The sequence below is a fragment of the Fringilla coelebs genome, assembly GCF_963513975.1.
Source record: "Fringilla coelebs genome assembly, chromosome: 3".
NCBI lineage: Eukaryota > Metazoa > Chordata > Aves > Passeriformes > Fringillidae > Fringilla > Fringilla coelebs.
In genome coordinates this window covers 25,814,701-25,833,557 of record NC_140030.1, presented here as the reverse complement: position 1 = coordinate 25,833,557, position 18,857 = coordinate 25,814,701, and the positions used below count along the sequence as shown (strand labels likewise).

Here is an 18,857-nt window from a genome sequence, read left to right as displayed (position 1 = left end):
ATCAGGACTGCTACAGTTTTGACAGTGGGGAGGAAAACTGCATTGCAGTCATCTGATTTCTTAACAATCTCAAACAGCTTTCATAATACTCAAAAAAGAAGTTTTTGCATTACTTTTAGGTTGTTTTAGGCACTAATTGCTTGGTGTTAGCGATCAAATACCATAAATTTGACAAGGTTTGTACACATAGCAAATATTAATATCAATAATATAGTTGGAAAAATTAAAGCAGTTTTCAGACATACTGTCATTCATTAATTATTCATCTTCTGCTTCAGTAGGACACAAGCACATCCTATTAAAAAGAAAGATCTGTCTATTCATATGAAAAAGGAAACAGAATTTTAAAACTTTAATAATTGTTGGGTTGTTTTATGCAAGGCTGAGATTTGGAACAGAGATCATATCACTGACTGCTCTCTCATGCATCTAGACTTTCCTGTAATATCCAGAACTACTGATAAAACAGAGTTGCTTAAAGAAAAATATTACATTCTCACAGAAACAAACAAAACCAAACACACACAGAAAACCATCTGCTGACAACTGCTTGCATTAAAATATGTTATTTAGCCACTAAGCCTGTGCAAAAATACAGAACCAGGTCCAAACTGTGACTCATCTGAAGCCAGGCTGCTTCATAAGGTCAGATGCCTGCATAGTGCAGAATCAGAAGTGGGACCTCCTGCATGCACCAGATGCCACTGCTATCCCAGTACTACGGGGGCCTGAATGCACCAAACTTTCAGTGCTGGAGATGAATGCTGGACATTTAACAACAGTGTTTAGTAACAGCTGCTAGACTTACAACTGAATGAATTCTGGGAACATAAGATTCAGTAATCAGTTTTATCAATCAGTTTGTACAACTTTTTTTGGGTTTTTTTCAGTTCATTTCCATCAGGTGGAGGGGCAGAATCAAGTCTTTCAACCATAAATTATTTTCAAAGCACACTGTGGTCTGTCACCAAAAATGCGTGACTACACTCAACACCACCAGTAAGCTCAACAGCAAAAAGGATGAAAACAATTTCAAATAACATAAAATAGGATGTAAACGGACAGATTGTGATGCTGATTAAACCTTGTGCATAACTATGCAGCTCTTTCAGGAGACCAGAGTGCTTTATTGTGAAATTATATCTAATCTTGAATTATTTATTGAGAAGTTCAACTATTTAGTCAATAGTTCTGCTCTGAGACAACACAGTCATATTAAACTGGTACAAAGTGAACTCAGTAAAGTCTTTAATTGACCAGTACCCTGTGGTGTCCAATGACATAGATTTTTAGTTTGATGGCATGCTTCTCAGGTTGGGAACTTTTTTATTTATAACTCATCACAGCATTCTTCACTACTCAAGACTGCCCAGCGTAGTTTAGAAAGTATTCCTAACAGGTCACTTGCTACAAAACTGATTGTAAGTTCAATTTCTGTATCTTCCATAATTAATAGTGCTCTTGAATACAGAAAAGAAAAAACTGACAGACCTTCTTGTTTGTCTGTTTCTTCTAAGCTCCGCTTCAGTGTTTCTTTCATATCTTCATCCTCTTCACTATCTAAACCTGAAATGCACAAATGAAAGAAATTATACATTGCTTCTAATAAAGGTATTAACAGCCTCTCTTGCACTTCTTTTACTGTAACACTAACTGATTTGGAGAGTATACTTGTTATGATCTAAAAAAATCAAGATAAAAATACATTCCAGTGGTAGTTTAAGACAGCAACTCAAGAGACAGTTGTTTTTCAGCTACCTCCTTTCCCTTCTCCACACAATCTAGAGGCAGATTGCTTCAATTTTTTATTATGTTAAAGCAGTAATAAGAAATAATAGGTGCAGAAGCTACCGTGTCTACTGCATTTGTGGGATTTTTGGTAATATTTAGTTATTAAAAATGACTCACTTTCTATAAATCGCTCACTTTCTATAAAATGTATTATGGATTTAATTATGTGAAGAAGTGCCTTAGTGTGTCTCTGCCTACATGACTGCAGCTGTATTTTATTGCCCAAATACTGTGTTTGAACAATGGAGTGCTAAAACTCAACCAAGCAGTGCAATCAGCAGATGTTGCTGTTCAAGTCTCATACAAGCAGAAGGTTGAAAGACTTTGTTTAATCTGTTAATTCATCACAACCCAGCCCAGACAAAACTCCACAACCTTTCCCTTTCTTAATAACACTCTCACAAGGCTGGTTTCCAGCTCCAGAAGAACAGCTTTATTTTGCAGTGTCTAGTGTACCTGAAGTCGTGTGGGGTTTGTTTGTTTGGTTATTTAGTTTTTTGTAGGTCGGTTTTCCCCCCATTAAACAGAGGCACAGTAAAGTACAGGTTAAAAGTCAAGCCAATGAGTCACGTTATGCATTCACGCTCCTGCTACAGGCTATTGCTATTTTGGGAGATGGTCTCTGTAATGAGGTCTTACAGTATTAGCAATCAACAAGGTCTCCTGCAGTCATACCAACAGAGGCACTCCCCTTAAAGTCATCACATTTATTAATACATCTATATACTTCTGATTACATTAACCAACAAAGAACTTTCTGATATGGCCATCTAATTTACTGACTGTGTGACTTCTGGCATTTTGAATTACCCAACTTAGCTATTCAAATTGTCAGGTACGCTTCCAAAATTTGTTTTCAAACCTCTGACACACAACCTGTTTGAGCAGAACCTTGCTGACTTTCTCAATTCCAGGAATAAAAATTCCAACAGCTGGTGTCAAACAGTGATCAGCAGCCCAAAAATATACTAGAAATAGATAGTTTAAATGGTATTTCTCCACTTACTTGGCAGACTGACTGTGAACTCCTTTTGGAGCTGCCTACTATTTCTGAGCAGAAGAGATACTAATTTTTACATCACTTTCCAAAGCAAAGGAAAGAAAAATCCACACCCCCTCATCCCCCAAAGCAGTCACTACAATTACTAATGAAAGGGAGGAAAAAGCACAAAGGAAAGGCTTTTTGCAAGTGGCTTCTCCCTTATTAACTATCCTTTTAATCTTCCAGCCTGGAAGACATGTCAGACGACTCCAAAAAGTTTTATACCTGTTAGAGGTGGAACAGTTGAAGCAATCACTCCCTAAATCAATTCTTGGCTTAGTACACATGACATAAGAACACTTCCAGGGATGGGGCATCCACAGCTTTTCTGGGCAACTGGTCAAATGCCTCACTACCCTCCAAGTAAACAATTTCTTCCTACCATCTAATCCAAATCTTCCTTCTTTTACAAAATCATTCATCCTTGTCTTGTAACTATCTGTCCACATAAAAAGTCCTTTTTTATAAGGCCCCTTTAAATACTGGAAAGCCACAATGTGGTCTCCTCAGAGAATTCTCTGCCCCAGGATGAACTACCACAACACTCTCAGCCTTTCTTCCCAGCTCTGTGATCATCTTTGTGGCCTCCTCTGGACCCACTTGAACAGATCCGTGACTTTCTTGTGCTGAGGACCCCAGAACTGGACTCAGCACTCCTTGTGGGGTCTCATGAAGCCAGAACAGAGGGGCAGAATCACCTCCCTTGACCTGCTGGCCACTCCTCTTTTCATGCAGCCCAGGATGCCATTGGCCTTCTGGGCTGTGACTGCACACTGTTGCCTCATGTCCAGCTTTTCATCCATGAGAACCCCCAAGTCCTTCTCCACTTGTCTGTTCACAGGCAGCTCTTCTCCCAGGCTGTAATCATGTCTGGAATTATCCCCACCCAGGTGAGCACCTTGCACTTGGCCTTGTTGAACTTCATGAGGTCCTCATGGGCCCACGTCTCAAGTTTGTCCAGGTCTTCCTGGATGACATCCCACCCTTCAGGTGTGCCAAATGCACTCCACTGTCTGTGTCACTAGTAAAGAGACCGAAGAGCACTCGTCCCAAGACAGAGTCCTGGGGGTCACCATCTGTCACCAGCCTTCACTTTGACAAAGAGTCACTGACCACAGCTCTCTGGCTATGTCCATCCAGCCAATTCCCTATCCACCACCAAGTCCAGGCAGATGATATGAGAGCTTTCCCTTGTCAAGCATTGCAGTTGCTCTATCATAAAAGGCCACCAGACTGGTCAGGCAATGTCTCAGAATGGTGGAAACTGGAAGGGACCTCTGGAAGTCATACTGTCCAGCCTCCCAGCTCAGTCAGAATCATCTACTGCCCAGGACTCTGTCCAGATAGCTTTCGAGTACTACTGAAAAGACAATGTAGTGGGGAGCTCCAAATTTGTTAGATATGACCTTCCTGAATAAAGTGAAAGCATCACCTTCCTCAACCTACTGGCAACAATTTTCCTAATACAGCTCAGGGTACTGTGGTACTCTCACCCACCAGAGTACACATTAGCTCACGGTCAACTTGGGTGTCCACCAGGACCACCAGGTTCTTCCCTACAAAGCCATTTCCCAGCTGGCTGACTCTTGGTCAGCATATATTGATGCTTCAGGCTGTTTCTCCCCAGATGCAGAACTCAGCACCTCCCTTTGTTGAACTTTATGAGATTTATTGTCAGCCCACTTCTACCCTGTCAAGGTTCCTCTGGATGGCAGCAAAGTTCCTGTGGTGTATGAACTGCCACTCCCAGTTTTGTGTCATCAACACACTTGCTGTAGGTATACTCTGCCCCATCATCTAGGTCATTAACAGACATTAAAAAGGATCAGCCCCTGTACTGGGACACAGCTGGTTCCTGACCTCCATGTCACTGATCACCAAGTTCCAGGTCTGGCTGTTCAGCCAGTTTTCAATCCACCTCAGTTCTCTCATCCAGCCCACACTTAGTCAGCATATACTGCTGGCATCTTCTAATGAATGTTTAATTTTGAGAAACCAGGCATGTCCAATCCCTCTTGTTAAAATGCTCAGCACATGCTATAGCTCCCAATTCCTTTGGTGTCAGAGGAAAAGCAGCTGCCCAGTTTCAAAGGCAAGAGATCCTAAGATCTCTTGTACTATTCTCCAGTACATTTTGTCAAATACACATCTGGTAAGAACCTCTGACTGTACCTGTTCTTTCAAAAGAAATCCTACTGCTCACTACTGTCCTCATATACTGACATATTCCTGCCGGAAGAATGAGAAAACAGGAAAGCAATCTCTGGATGAATATAGAGCTCAGAGTGATTTTTTTTTTTTTTGACATTTAATGTCTCTCAGAAACCTGTTCTGGGGAGAGACCGGCAACTTTTACAGAATATAAGCGCCACCCACTGTCCTGCCACCGAAGCACCACAGCTTGAATTTGGATTAGCTGCCTACACAGCTCAGGGTAACATCCCCCCTATATCTGATCTTCTTCTTTTGCACACCCCAGTTACCACCAACCCTTTCATAATTTCCATTAGGTTTACCACCAGAGACTCAATTTTCCTTCCCCAGCCCTCCTCCTGCTCCCTTACCACACAATACACCTCTTGTCTACTGTACAGTCTCACACCCCACATCCACTTCCCTCCTAAAATACTCCTTCTCTTCTTAGTCTTTTCAGTAACTTCCAATCTCACCTGCCCTTTTCCCATTCCAATGTACAGCAGCATTCACATCACACCACCTCTCCAACCACTGACCCTTCTCCTCTCTTACAGCTGCTGTCTGGAAGTGCTACCTTATGGATACCATTTGTTAACTCAGTCAGGATCCCAGGAATTACTTAGCCAAAAGCTTTAGATCAGTACCCCACCCTTACTCTTGTTAACAATCACATTTGGTATGTGTGGCCATGCTGCCTTTAAAATACTTTCCTTGGCTTCTAGAATCTTTTCTTTTATTCCTTTTTTCATATGCCCCTGGAGGATCCTTCCCCCATACTCTTCCCCAATACTTACTGCTCTAATCTCTCTCCATATTAAGTTAATATCATCTGTAAATGCAAGTACAGCTACTCCCTGCTGAGGGTTACACCTTTCTTCCTCCATGCAAAGCAAGCTTCACTCTATGTATCTCTGCCTACAGTTGCTTATTCAAGTGTAGGAGAAATAAAAATAAAGCTCTCAAGCTGCCACTCTCCTCCAATTGCATTTCTTGGAAACTGTGGCCAATATAATTATAGTCTCTCAGACTCTCAGCTAACCTTTATCTTCGACTCCTCTCTCAAATTCAAAGCCAGATTTAAGCTAAACCTCAAGAATTGTTTTTGTATGATCTGAGCGGCCAGGTCTTCCCAGTTCATCCACTGGCCTACAATTGTTCAGAGTCATTATCTTAGGTCTCAGTACATAGCTTTCTCCCTAGGGCATACACATACAAGAGATGCCACTGACATACCAAACCCACTAGTAACTTCCTGCTGTAGCTAACACCAGGTTACAACTGAAGGGTGACTTTCTTATCACTCTCCACTGCAATAAGCTGTGGCTGCTATAATAAAGGAATATATTACTAGAGAAACTATAATTCATTCATGGTGCATCACTCTGCAGATGCTCATGCCCTTCACATTCAGTTTCACATTCAGGAAAGTGGGGGCTGGAGGCTCTGATTTGCAATCTGTGTTAACTGCTGGTTTGGAAAAGCAGAGATGGAACAGATGTAGCATTCATACGGGACCTCAAACGGGACCACACAAGGACGTTCACTATGGAGAAATAAAGCAACAAAATCTTCACTATGGAGAAATAAAGCAACTATTCTCAATGTCTTCTATAAATTTCTTCTCCTGTCCTTTGAAATTATTTTGTTGGCTGTAGTTAAAACAAAAGATTTTGGGCATAGTGGGAGCTAGGAAGCTTGGGAACATTCATTCAAATGAACTGAAATCCTGCTCTTCCAAACATAAAAACTCTCATGAAAGCTGCATTTGGTAGTATTTAAGCATTTCCAGCAAGAGCAGCAGATTGAAGACGTAGGCTGGCAACTCCATTTGAGCACAGTGAAATGTACTTTATGGGTCAGTGAAAGAGCTACAGTGGCTATCTGGCAGACAACACTACATTCAGTACACCACTGACAGGCTCACGAGACAGACTAGCTCTTCAAAACAAAGGATAAGAAATACTTTCAAAAATTTGTTCGTATTATTTTAAAGAGTCTGTTTTACATAAGAGCTCAGTCACTGAACGATCTCACGTGAACCTAACTGGGAGAAATACAGTTAAGCTAAAGACATCCACTTACACAAAAACAACTTGTCAACTAAAAAGTTGCAGCAGTCCTGTCAGTGTACAGATGGATGTGATGACCACAACCTACTATCAGCTTTGCACTCAACATTGTCCAGCACTCATTAAAAGTGTACTTTCAACACACAGGATATTATCGAGACATAGACAATGGAATAATGGTATTTTTCTGCACACTACAGGGTTTTTTTTGTTATAAAGGAAGACATTGAAAACTCTTCCACCATTCCCAAACCACTCAGTTAATATGCATGAAGCTCTTGTCATGTGTTGTGGCTTCACCATAAAAGCAAAAACCTTCTTCATTTATGGACTCAGGCTTAGCAGCATCAGTGAACAAGTAAGAATGCCTACTCTTTTCATACCTCAAAGGAAGTTCAAGCACCTCCTCCAGCCAAGGGTTTCCTATAGTAACATACATTTGGTATTGTCTTGCAACATATGCAGAAAATTTTATTATTTATTTTAAAATAAATGCAGTACTACAGTTCTCACAACAGCTGGACTGGTACAACATTTCCTAAGATACACCTGTCAGATTGCCACATCTAAACACAATCCAGGTGCTCAGAAGCTAATGATAGCTCTATCAAGGTGATTTAGGGAAAGAGCTTTTTCATTTTGCAGCTCATCCAATACCAACAACGGTCTGATATTTTTCAGCATGATTCTCTGTCCTGTTTCTCACTTATTTCACTCTCCAGAATAATAGCCATAGGCTTGAGAAAGTCACAAAGCAAGCAATTCTTGTTTGCATTTCCTTATACTCAGCTGCTTTTCCATAACAGGTCAACAAGTTATACCAGCCTATGATACACTGCAAGACTTTCCATCTCAACCCTCCAATACTGGTTTTGCCACATTAAGACTTGCAAATGATGGCTCATGCTGCTGAGCCCACAATATGTGTGTACTGTGTGGCGGCTTTATCTTTTTAAAGAAAAATTTTATAAACTCTTGGTAACAACATCATCCCACAATGCAGCAAATACAGATCTATTACCAACAATGAATTCTCTAATATTATGCTTTAATACACGACAGGGAGACAAAGGCAGCTCTTGCTGTCTGGGTCCCCCCTTGCTGACACTGACTAAAAAAGGGGACAATTCTGTTCCTTACAAGTTTGTTAAGGAATGCTAACAGCCAAAAGAATCATATGTCATTTCACCAATTTCCTGTTCAAGGTGGTTTTTTTTTTTATAATGACCACTAGTGCAACTTAAGTGGAATGCACAATGAGCAGTCAGCCAGCAAGTTAAGGTTTGCAGCCTCCAGGTAGGGCCAATTACCATAACAGTAAATATTAATGTAGCAAAGGACATTGAAAGAAGTGTTAAATTAAGAAAACTTCTAATGCCTGGGGTGGCCAGAAAACTCTGTAAGCATCTTTTCTGTATCAAAAATACTTAATTCCAGCTCACCACATATAATATTTATTTCTAGGATGGTATTTAACTATCCTATTTTTTTCCCCTTTAATGAGTCAATGCCAATTCATCATTCAGAGATAGCACTCCACTTTAATCTTCTTTGTGGAAGAGCAATACCATGTTCTAGCTCTCATAAACCTGTATCAAGACTAGCAGTGTAAATTTTCAGAAAACAGTTTAGGGCTAACTCAGAAACAACTTTCGCTAACATACCCTGAATTTACAGCCCTACAAAACTGCAACAAGAAGCCAGAAAAAGCAAAAATGTCTACAGAGAAATGTCAAGTCTTTCAGGAAAACAGCAAAATACTTTGAAATGCTGGTAAGTATTAAAATTCAGCTCTGGTATCCTTTGCATGAAAACGAGCTGGCTCAATCCTCTTCAATTATCCTATATAAAACCAATGTGATCATTTTAGCATGCCATTAGAATCTGGCACTTTAGAGAACTTAAGAAGGTCTATTGAGACTTTTTTCTCAAAATGGGTGTGTGAGTCGTGCCAGTGAAGACAATTATCAAATGACAGGAAGTAGCCAGGAGGTCCAAGTTAAAATAGACAGAAGTATTTTGAGAAATAATGATGCTTTAGCAGGGTCACATTTGTTTCAGCCACAGAATAAATCAAGCCAAACAGATCTGAGAACAAATTGATAACTATGCACACAAGAGTGCTTTAAACAGCTTCTCTTGAAATGGAAAGGAGTTTTCAGACTCAAACATCAGTTTTTTCTCCTGCTATAATAAAGAATACAGGAATGACAGAGTTTTTTATATTGAATAAAAATGCTTAATTAAGTCTGTTTTCAAAACATGCCCAAGAATAATGATTTTCTAATCTATTATTCATTGAAATACCACTACAAGAAGCACCAAGCAACAGCTTCTGTTACCAATGTAAGTGCTCTATTTTTTTACTGGAAAGAACTATCAGTTTACTGGAAAAATTGTGTTTAATGTTTACTTTCTACCTTTTGTGGTATCTGAAATGCTGTTTAGCAAGGCACACATCATGTCTCCTTCAATGTGGTGAGGATTCAGGATGCGAGCTGACCGCTGGGTCATTTTAAATTGGTTTTCCAGTTCCAGGAAGCTTTTGTCTCCAGAAAGAACAGTGAAAGGAATTTGCTTGGGCAGGTGCTCATCCAGACGACCAGCCTATACAAAACAAATAACAAGTGTTGAACAGAGATCATGTTTTTATCTCATGGCATTTGGCTAGCTTTGTGCAAGACAGGTCTTCATTGGAAAGTTTCCTACAGCAATTTATTCCTGCCTTTATGATCCAAGCCAAATTACCCCACTGTGAAAGGCACTGTTTCAAAAGTTTGATGCTCATTTCTTCTCTATGCACAATAGATACTGGTGATGGCTACCAGAATAGTACAGATGGAGTATGGAACAAATTCCTAAAAAGCAGCATTTTAGAACTGTCTCTACATAAAACAAGTCATCTCTGCACAGCTTTTTAAGAGTAACATAAAAAGCATGATGAAACATAAAACCACTCTTGCAAAAATGTGCTTATACAGTTAGATAGGTAGTAATTTTATATTTAACAGATGAAGCACTATATGGCCTCCAGTTGCACCAGGGGAGGTTTAGCTTTTCATTGAAAAAAAGGTTGCCAAGCATTGGAACAGAATGCCCAGAGAAGCAGTGGAGTCACCATCCCTGCAAGTGTTCGAAAATCACGTGGATATGGCACTTAAGGACATGGCTTAATGACAGTGGTAGTGCTGGGTTGATGGCTGGATTTAATGATCTAGAAGGTCTTTTCCAACCTTAAAAATCTATGATTCTACATTAGGAACACGAGTCCCTGTGGCATCCCAGATTCCCATCCCTCACCTGCACATCCCCAACCCTGCCAAAGCCCAAAGTCTACTGAATAAAGGCACTGCTCTTTGTCAGCTCAACAAGGTCTGTGAAACCATCACCCATTCAACTCCATTGTAAAGATGGCTTGAAATTTCAGCTACTTGAAGAGAAACAAAGGAGTTACATATCACTCTCAAAGAGAAACTGTAAGAAGTGCAGGATTTTACTCTTCATTCCTAACCAGCTCCCTTCCCCTCCACAACAGACTGTTGCTCTATTCAGGCTAATTTTTAAGTCACTTCTCAACCACCTGACCCCACTCAATCCAGGTTTATTATTCTTTATAGGGGATGCAGAAGCGTCATGGAAAGACTCTAAAAACATCATCTGCAATTAATATCAATAGCAGATACCATCTGCCACCCTTCTCTGGGTACAGGATACAAAAAAGCAAGTGTGCCCTAACTTACATGAACACAGAGAGCAAAGTCTGCTGCTTCTCTTCTGGTACTGCAACGTGGATGAAGAAAGAAACATCCAATCCTCTTAAGATAATTGTAAATTTTGCAATGCACTGGAGGCTTCCAGTTGCTGTATCCTCCTATACAGTGAAGGGGAATAATATTAGTAACAATAAAAAACAAACAAACCGTGGGTTTGGGTAGAAACACCTCTATGAATTAAGAATGTAAGAAGGCAAAAGCAAATATAAAACTGTCTTTAAAGACAGAATTTATTCTGACCAATGTGAAAGCTAAGAACAACACATAACCCAAATCCCCCCAGCCTTCTTCTTCTTTAGATAGAAGGCAAAAAAAACATAGCTAGCCTGATGCTACTCTATCAATTTTGTACAATTTTTTTTCTTCAAATCCTGAAAAGCTTATCTTCTAGATATCATGTGCTTTTAGACACAAGGACGTGTTTTTCTCCAGTTCGAAGCACAGTTACCGTTAATGTGCAGAATCAGAACGCTCTGAAAACATAGTACAAGTACAAAAATGCTTCTCTTAGGGAAACCTGTACTGGAGGAGTTACACAGTCAACATGCACTGTAACTGCCTGACACATCTCATCCCAGAACTCATTAAAAAAAGGATCCAAAATCTGGAGCAACAGCTGAGAGAAATGCTAGAGTCCTAACAAAACCATGGATGCAGTCAATGACAAGCAAAATGAGGCCACAACTGGGAAAAAAGTGCAGGAATTTTCTAAACAGTATGCTAAGCATGTAGTAACAGGCTAAGAAAATAGGTGGATAATAAAGATGAGCTGAGTACAGACAAAACCAGTACCAGACTGAAACAAGTTGCAAAGGAAAGGAAAGAAGCACGAAGTCTCTCAAGAAGAGAGGAAAAACCAGAAGAGCTTGCCCCATAAAAATACATATGGCACCATAAAAAGGCAAGCAAATGGAAGGACAATTTGACCAGAGTGACTAAGAAGCTTTTAACATTCCAATGGCTAAAAAATAATGGGTTAGAGCAACAAAATGTTGCTTTATCTGCTAGATGATAGAGTGGCTGGATGTAATGATTTTGAACAGAAAATTAAAGCAGTCATTGATGGCACTTGACATGAGGACATGGGAAACCAATGTTCAAGTAATCAGGCTGCAGAGGATGGTTTACATCAACATGTCCACCCACAGTCTGACAAAGAAAAGCTTTCCTCAGTAGGTTTCTCCTGTTTTCCCCCTGTCTTTTCAGCCTAATGGCAAGAAAATGATACCAAAAATGATTGCAAAGATTTATTAAGAGTCTACATAGAAATGATTTAGTGGAACCTGTCCATAAGAAAAAAATGCTATTTGCAAGTTCTTCCTATCTGCCCTCAGCCACTGCTATTTGGGAAAGACTTGAAATCACCAGCCCTGTTTTTTGGCTGCATAAATGTGCAACATAAGCATTTGACCAGGGCAGCTGAAAACAATGACAGACCTGTATTTGTCATTTGTTAGCCCACAAATGGATGAAAGACAACTGAGTATCTGAAGACAGAAACAATACTGAGTCCAGACAATACAAGGGAGGAACTCAAAGCAAAGCTAAGGCTACACTAGAAACAGGAATAATAGAAATTATGCAGATATATAGTATAAAAAAAAAATTAAAAATTCAGAAATGTTGTTTGGGAAATGCAGGAAAAAAATGTTGCTGTATTTTCACAGGGTTAACAAACAAGAATAGCATGCCTCAAGTAACTATACAAATCATTATTATGAGAGGGTACCTACAACAACAGATCCAGATGTGCCTGGGAGCATCCTTAGTGTTCCCAGGCTCAAAACCAATATAGCTGACACTAAAATTGGCAAATTTTTCTTTAATATGAATATGGCCCATTTTATTCCCAAGTAACTCTTGTGAATAAAATGGGCCGTATTTTTTTAGTTCAGGCGCTTCAGGGGCCATTCCCATGAGGCAGCCTGCATCCAGCAAACCCATTAGGAAGTAAGGAATTGAGTGGTGCTGCTATGGGCTGTGCTGTGCCATCAGGCACCTGTGTCTGGAACATCTCTGGGCACAAAACTCCCAACAAACAGGTACCAGATTACAGGTTCAGGAGCACAGACGACTGAATCTCTACCACTTTACATTAACAGCTATACTTGCTCTGCCTTCATCAGCTAACTGGAAATTCTGTTTCTAAGATGAAAAAAAAAAAAAATCCTGGCATCAAATGGCTTTTCTGTACAACCTGAGCAGCATAAAAACTCCCAGCTTTCAGAATAGCCTCGATTATCTTTTATGGGAAGAGATAATGAAAAACACCTAGCAAGGAAGTACATACTATAGTGTTTAGCAAGTGTAAAAATACCTCACCTACAAATCTGGTAAGATGACACCTGTGTTTCAGACCATTAATATTTTGAAACTATCCCTTATCTATATTTTACTGAAGAAATCAACATACCACAGACAAAATAATTGTAAAGGTAGATACAGAGAAAACCTGTAGAAAAAGCATGAGGTGGACAAGCAGTTGGTTCAAAACCAGATAAGCAAAAACATCAAGTTAAATGGATGCTACTGGCAGACTTTGCAAAATGGTATGATCTTTAAGGTCCCTTTCAAACTGAACCATTCTAACCCATGACAATGTGAGTTCCATCAATCACTGGTATCTTAAAGATGGGACATACACCTATTGCTGTACAGGATGACCAGCACCACTCTCTACAGAACAGGCCAGAGACAGAACAAAATTAGAAGTCTAAGAGTGCAAAAGCATGCCTTCTGGAACTAAAAATCCAAACCAAAATAAGAAATCCCAGCCTTAAGAGAGGACTTAGGAGTTAATATAATCTCTGAGTACTATGGGTGCCCTGATAATTATGATAATATGATACAGCTGAAGTAAGTTCATAAGGGAAGCCAGAAAGACTCCTGAACAGTTCTGCAATTTGGAACTATTCTACAAGGATTAGTAGAAACAGTGGAGGTTTAGATGGAGTCTGAAAAGTTCAAGAAGCAACTTTAGAAGCCTAGTTGCCTCCTTGCTCCTGCTCTTTTTTCTCTCAGATTCAAGGAATCTCTGCTCAAGTATATGTGTAGACTTGTTAATCTTATATTTTAATTTACTTCAAATATTTTTTTACCTTGAAAACCCCAGATAAACGTCCCTTGGTTCAGGTTAGCTGGCAGCTGTGTGAAAAAGCTTCCCCAGTTGTCCAGATCCACCAACACAATGTGAGTCATGGTACTCAGATAGTCAAGATCAGGGAGTTCACCATCTTCAATGGGATAAAAAGGGCACATCAAAAATTCATGTAACTTTCTGGTCAATCAACTTGCTTTTGAAAACTCTTGTAGGCGCATATGTAAGTGAAAAGTCACAGAAAGAAAAGCTACAAAACCTGATGTTATTTGGTGACTGCATAGATTTTAAAAACAACTGAATTAGCACTTAAAAACGCACAAAAGAGAGAAAAGTAGAATCTGGCTATATGATGGTGTACACCTGGATAGTTTTCTGGTAAGCACAGAGAGCTGTCATCCTGCACCAAGACATTTTAATAACTCATTTAATATCCAGCTGTGTACCCCTGGCGATGGCAAGTGCCTGTGACATTCAACTGCTTGCCTGCACAAAAGCACATAAAATGTTTAGATATGCACTTTTTGCTGTACTTCTAACATAAATGTCTACCTCAATCAAAAGCATTATGACACCACTAGTAATCAAGAAACACTTCCAATTTCTGAACACAAGCAAACAATTCATACTGGGAATATAAATTCTCAGCTGATACTGCTTTTTGGCAAGCTAAGAAAGCTGAGATGATGGTATAACAGCCTTGCCCACACAGAAAGCACTAACGGGCTCATAAATATTTATATGTATAAAAAAGGCAATTTTCTTTTCAATGCCTATCGATCACTTTTACACTTCAAGGCATTAGATCCCTAATTGGGGTGTCCCTGATACTCCTCTTCCTTTTAACACCAAATTATGCCCCAAACTAATTTGAAAATCAAAATGTTTCAGTCTCAGAATTCTCACACCTGCCTTTTTTTTTGTCTTTTTTTCCCCAAGACTTCATACAAATGGCATATAACAATAAATTGCGGAGTCTGAGTTTTGGAAATTCAAGTACTGAGAACTGAGTGTTTGAGAAATAAAAAGTAGTAAATTCTGAGCTCATTTATAGACTGGATGGAACCAAATGGTATGTGACATTGGTACTGACAATGAAACAGAGCATGTTAAGGACAGCAATACTTTTCCAATGCTGAAAGAAATTTTCTACATACTTTCACTAAGTTCTTCAGAATGTTCTAAGTCCTCATTTTTTATTTTCTTTCCCTCTATTGGGCCCTGCAGAGAAGGAAACTGTGGTCTGTCCTGAGTTTTGGATGGAGATGCTTGAAATTGTTGCCTGTGAGGTTTTCTGACCACACAAGCCCCACTTGCTGAAAACTTGAATACTGTGTCTTCTGATTCTGATGCAAGACTTGATAGATCAGGTTTCTGCAAGAAGCAGTGTTTCATGTGATAGTGCTGATGCGCGCTTTGAAGATCATCAAAGTTTTTGTTGCATGCAGCACATCTAACAACATACATCTCTCCCCTCGATTTTACTGACTTGTGACTCTCGAGGTGAGCGTTCATATCAGCAATATTCTGTGCCGTGGCACAACACAGGCAGCATCGAAACCATAAGTTTCCTTTCTGCAGCATGGCTTTCTGACAACTCTCATGATCGTTCCTCCTGTTTATTTTGGAGATGTAAGTTGTCCAGCAACCACAGGTAAAGCGGTCTCCTTGTTCCACTGGGAGGAAGTCCTCATCTTTTTTTATTGACACTTCCATCTGCTCAGGCACAAATGTATAGTCCATGCTATGAAGAGCCTTGTAATGGACTAGAAATTCTTCCTCTGTGTTGAAGAAGAGATTACCACAAAGGCCACAGAAGTATTTAGTCTGCATCTCCTGATTATGATGCTCTTGGAAGTGCCGCTGTAGAGTTCCTACCTTCCGAAAATGATTTCTACATATGCCACATGAGTACCTGTGAAATGCATGGCTTTCTAAGGACATGCAATGCTGTTGAACACTCTCTTCAGACTCAAACATCTCCTCACAAATACGGCACTGCCATTTTCCCACAACAGGACTACTTTCAGGGGACAGTTCCACAGGGCCAGAAATGCAGTCTTTATCTCCACCTGCAGAAATGCTCACTGCATCAGAAGCAGATGGCATAGGTTCATCTTCTACAGCTTCTTGCTCATAGTAGTAACTATGCCCACCATGAAATTCAGTTACATGTCCCATAATATCTTCTTCTCTAAGATCTACAGAGCATGCTCTGCACCAGAGAAGAAAATTAGTCAAGTGTGCTCCTCCATGGAATCGGCTCATATGCAGGCGGATAATGCTTGAATTTTCAGCCAGCTTTCCACACACAGCACACTTGTGACAGATCCTATTTGCTGATAAAATGTGCTTTTCTACTGACTCTTCTGTAAAAAACTTTTGAAGGCATTCACAAAACCAGGCTTTTACTTTGGAAGCACTACCTTGACTTTGGTTTGCAACTTTATCTTCACTTTTACCTTTTGAATTACTCCTCCGTTTTGAAGGACTAGACCCTATTTCACTGGAGGACTCATCTGGACTCAAATGTCTTTTCAGCAGTGGTCTTGACCGTTCCACAATGTTGGCCAAATGAGACTGATTTTTATGTTTTCCATTGACATGGCAGAACACCAAGATTGACTCTTCCAGTGTAGTAAAAACTCTAATGTTATGTTGAGTGGTTTGTTTGTGTTGAGTCATCTGATTCTTATCAGCAAAGAGTTCATCACAGTTCGCACAGTGACCTCTCATTTTAAATATCTCTGCAACTTGGGAGATGCTTTTCTTTGACAGTGCCATGGGTCCAGAATTATAACAACGTGTTCTAGAGTGAATAAAAAACATAAAAGAGGTTATATCACCATGTGAAACATTTGTAAACTTTCAGATGTACTCAATATATTACCAAGCAGCTACAGCAGTAAGAGCACCCTGTTCCGTGCACTATGTACTTTAACCCACCTACCAGCTTGTCAATAAAATCATGGAATGTATATTTAGCCTCTGAAATTTGAAGAGAACCAAGTGCTAATTTCCAAAGCTAGCATGTAGATTGATGCTTATGTTTTTGACTGTACATTTTCAAAATCAAATACTGTAAACTTAGAAATAGTGGAACAGCAAAAAGCTTTTCTTGTTCTGTTACAGAAAATACAAAAAGGATCCTGACATTACCTCACTGCAGAAAGCTGATCAAAGTTAAGAGGGCAGGCTTTTGATTGTTTATTCAGAAAGTACATTCAGGTGGTCCCACCTGCCCTGAAATCCACTGGTGTCACTAAAAGCATGTCTGCATACCTGTCACTGATCTATTATAAAGACAACTGCCTTTCACAAACCTGAAATGAGCTGTTAATTCCATATGTGAGCGCAGTATCTTGAAGCAGGACATGCACTTCACTTGGAAGGAGACCTCTTTGCACAGAGATATCAAGAGGTTCTTTGCAAAGGATGGAAAAGGTAGTGGATCACCAGACTTCAATGCATCTGTAAAACAGAATGGCAGAAAGTGCAACCACACGTTAATTTCAGCTCTCTGATGACATAATTACTGTTGTTACTTTTCTGTCACAGGGTTCAGAATGCAAGTTAACAAATGTCAGCTGAGCTACAGTAATTGTGCAATGGAAGCTGCAACTAAATCCTGATTTTTTTTTTAATTTCTGTAACAATCTTATACCTGAATCTGTTTGCAGTTTGCTTTTTTGTACTCAGCGACTGATTTTACTTCCCTTTTCCTCCTTCTAAAATGTGAGGTCAGTATCTCTCTTAGGAAGGTTCTTAGCTGCTTCTCCTCCACCTATCACCAATTATGTACTCTTACTAGATCAAATTTTGTTTTAAGCCATCCAGTATTTTTTCTGAAAGAGTAAACAATTTATTTAACAAGTTCCCACATACCCTGACCATCTCTTTCTTTCTTTCCCATCCTTAATGTTAATTCTTAAATTTTTAGATGCAGGACTTTCTGTTGTTCTGAGTATATATTCCACAGGTATACCAGCAGAATAAGAAAATGCTACTGAAAAGATAATGGAAAATGGTTTATGGATTATATATTGTTCATGTTCATTTTCAAAGAAAATCAAATTTTCTTTGATTTTTCTGTTTTAGTAAGATGTGATGATCAGCAGGCAGTAATTTGAGGTTATGCCTTTCAGCTAACTTCACTGGCAGATCTCAAGCCATGCTGACAATTATTAATCATGAAGCCTAACTAATGCAAAGTAAAAAGTGGAGCACTCAATTTTTTGTTCTGAGTTAAGCACTCTCCAACTCTAAAGAAGAAAACACTAACTTGTGCTTTTAATCTTTTCAAAGCAATAGCTCACCAGTAATGTTTTTAAAAACCTATGACCTGAATTTAAAAGCATCTGCAGTCATCACATTCAGAATTAATAACCCATTTGAGAATAAAAGTACATTAGAGTGACAATGCATAAGGGAAAGTATAACCATGCAGCTGATTGTCACTTCACTACAAGAAGGCAGCAGTAATGACTCAACCTGCAGGGGATTCCTTCAAAGCCTGCCCTTTCTGTACATTTCCTGCAGCCACTCTAGGGGACACCAGAAGTCAAAGATACATTTATGAAGATGAGAAATAATACCATGAATCCTTTTGGCCAAGTAGGCTTCTTCAGACAGTTGGAACATCTAAAACATGGCCACTTAGCAGTTCAGCTAACAGAGAAGTAAATGCATTAATGCCTATTGCTTATATCTGAAATAAAATCAGTACAGCTATGTTGGGCATTACCCCTGTTTGCAACACCATGATCAGACAGATCTTCTCTGGACCCTGTTTGCAACAACATGATCAGACAGATCTTCTCTGGACTTTAAGCATGCTTCAGGACATTCCCAGCTTACAACATAACCAGTATTTCAGCCTTCAGCAGCCC

At 39.6% G+C, this 18,857-nt stretch overlaps 1 protein-coding gene across 3 annotated transcripts in view; it reads right to left on the bottom strand.

Moving 5' to 3' along the window:
• The window catches only part of ZNF451 (zinc finger protein 451), a 35,486-nt gene that overhangs the window by 3,485 nt on the left and 13,144 nt on the right, over positions 1-18,857 (bottom strand). The window contains exons 9-14 of one of the 3 annotated variants that reach the window (XM_084202822.1): positions 17,292-17,439; positions 15,126-16,777; positions 13,970-14,104; positions 10,839-10,969; positions 9,519-9,705; positions 1,492-1,566 (exon numbers count right to left, since the gene is read on the bottom strand). In XM_084202822.1, the coding sequence (XP_084058948.1) occupies positions 1,492-1,566; positions 9,519-9,705; positions 10,839-10,969; positions 13,970-14,104; positions 15,126-16,777; positions 17,292-17,439 (2,328 nt within the window). Of the gene's footprint in view, positions 1-1,491; positions 1,567-9,518; positions 9,706-10,838; positions 10,970-13,969; positions 14,105-15,125; positions 16,778-17,291; positions 17,440-18,857 lie in introns of those variants that run through there. The other 2 variants (XM_084202823.1, XM_084202824.1) reach the window with 2 other exon arrangements.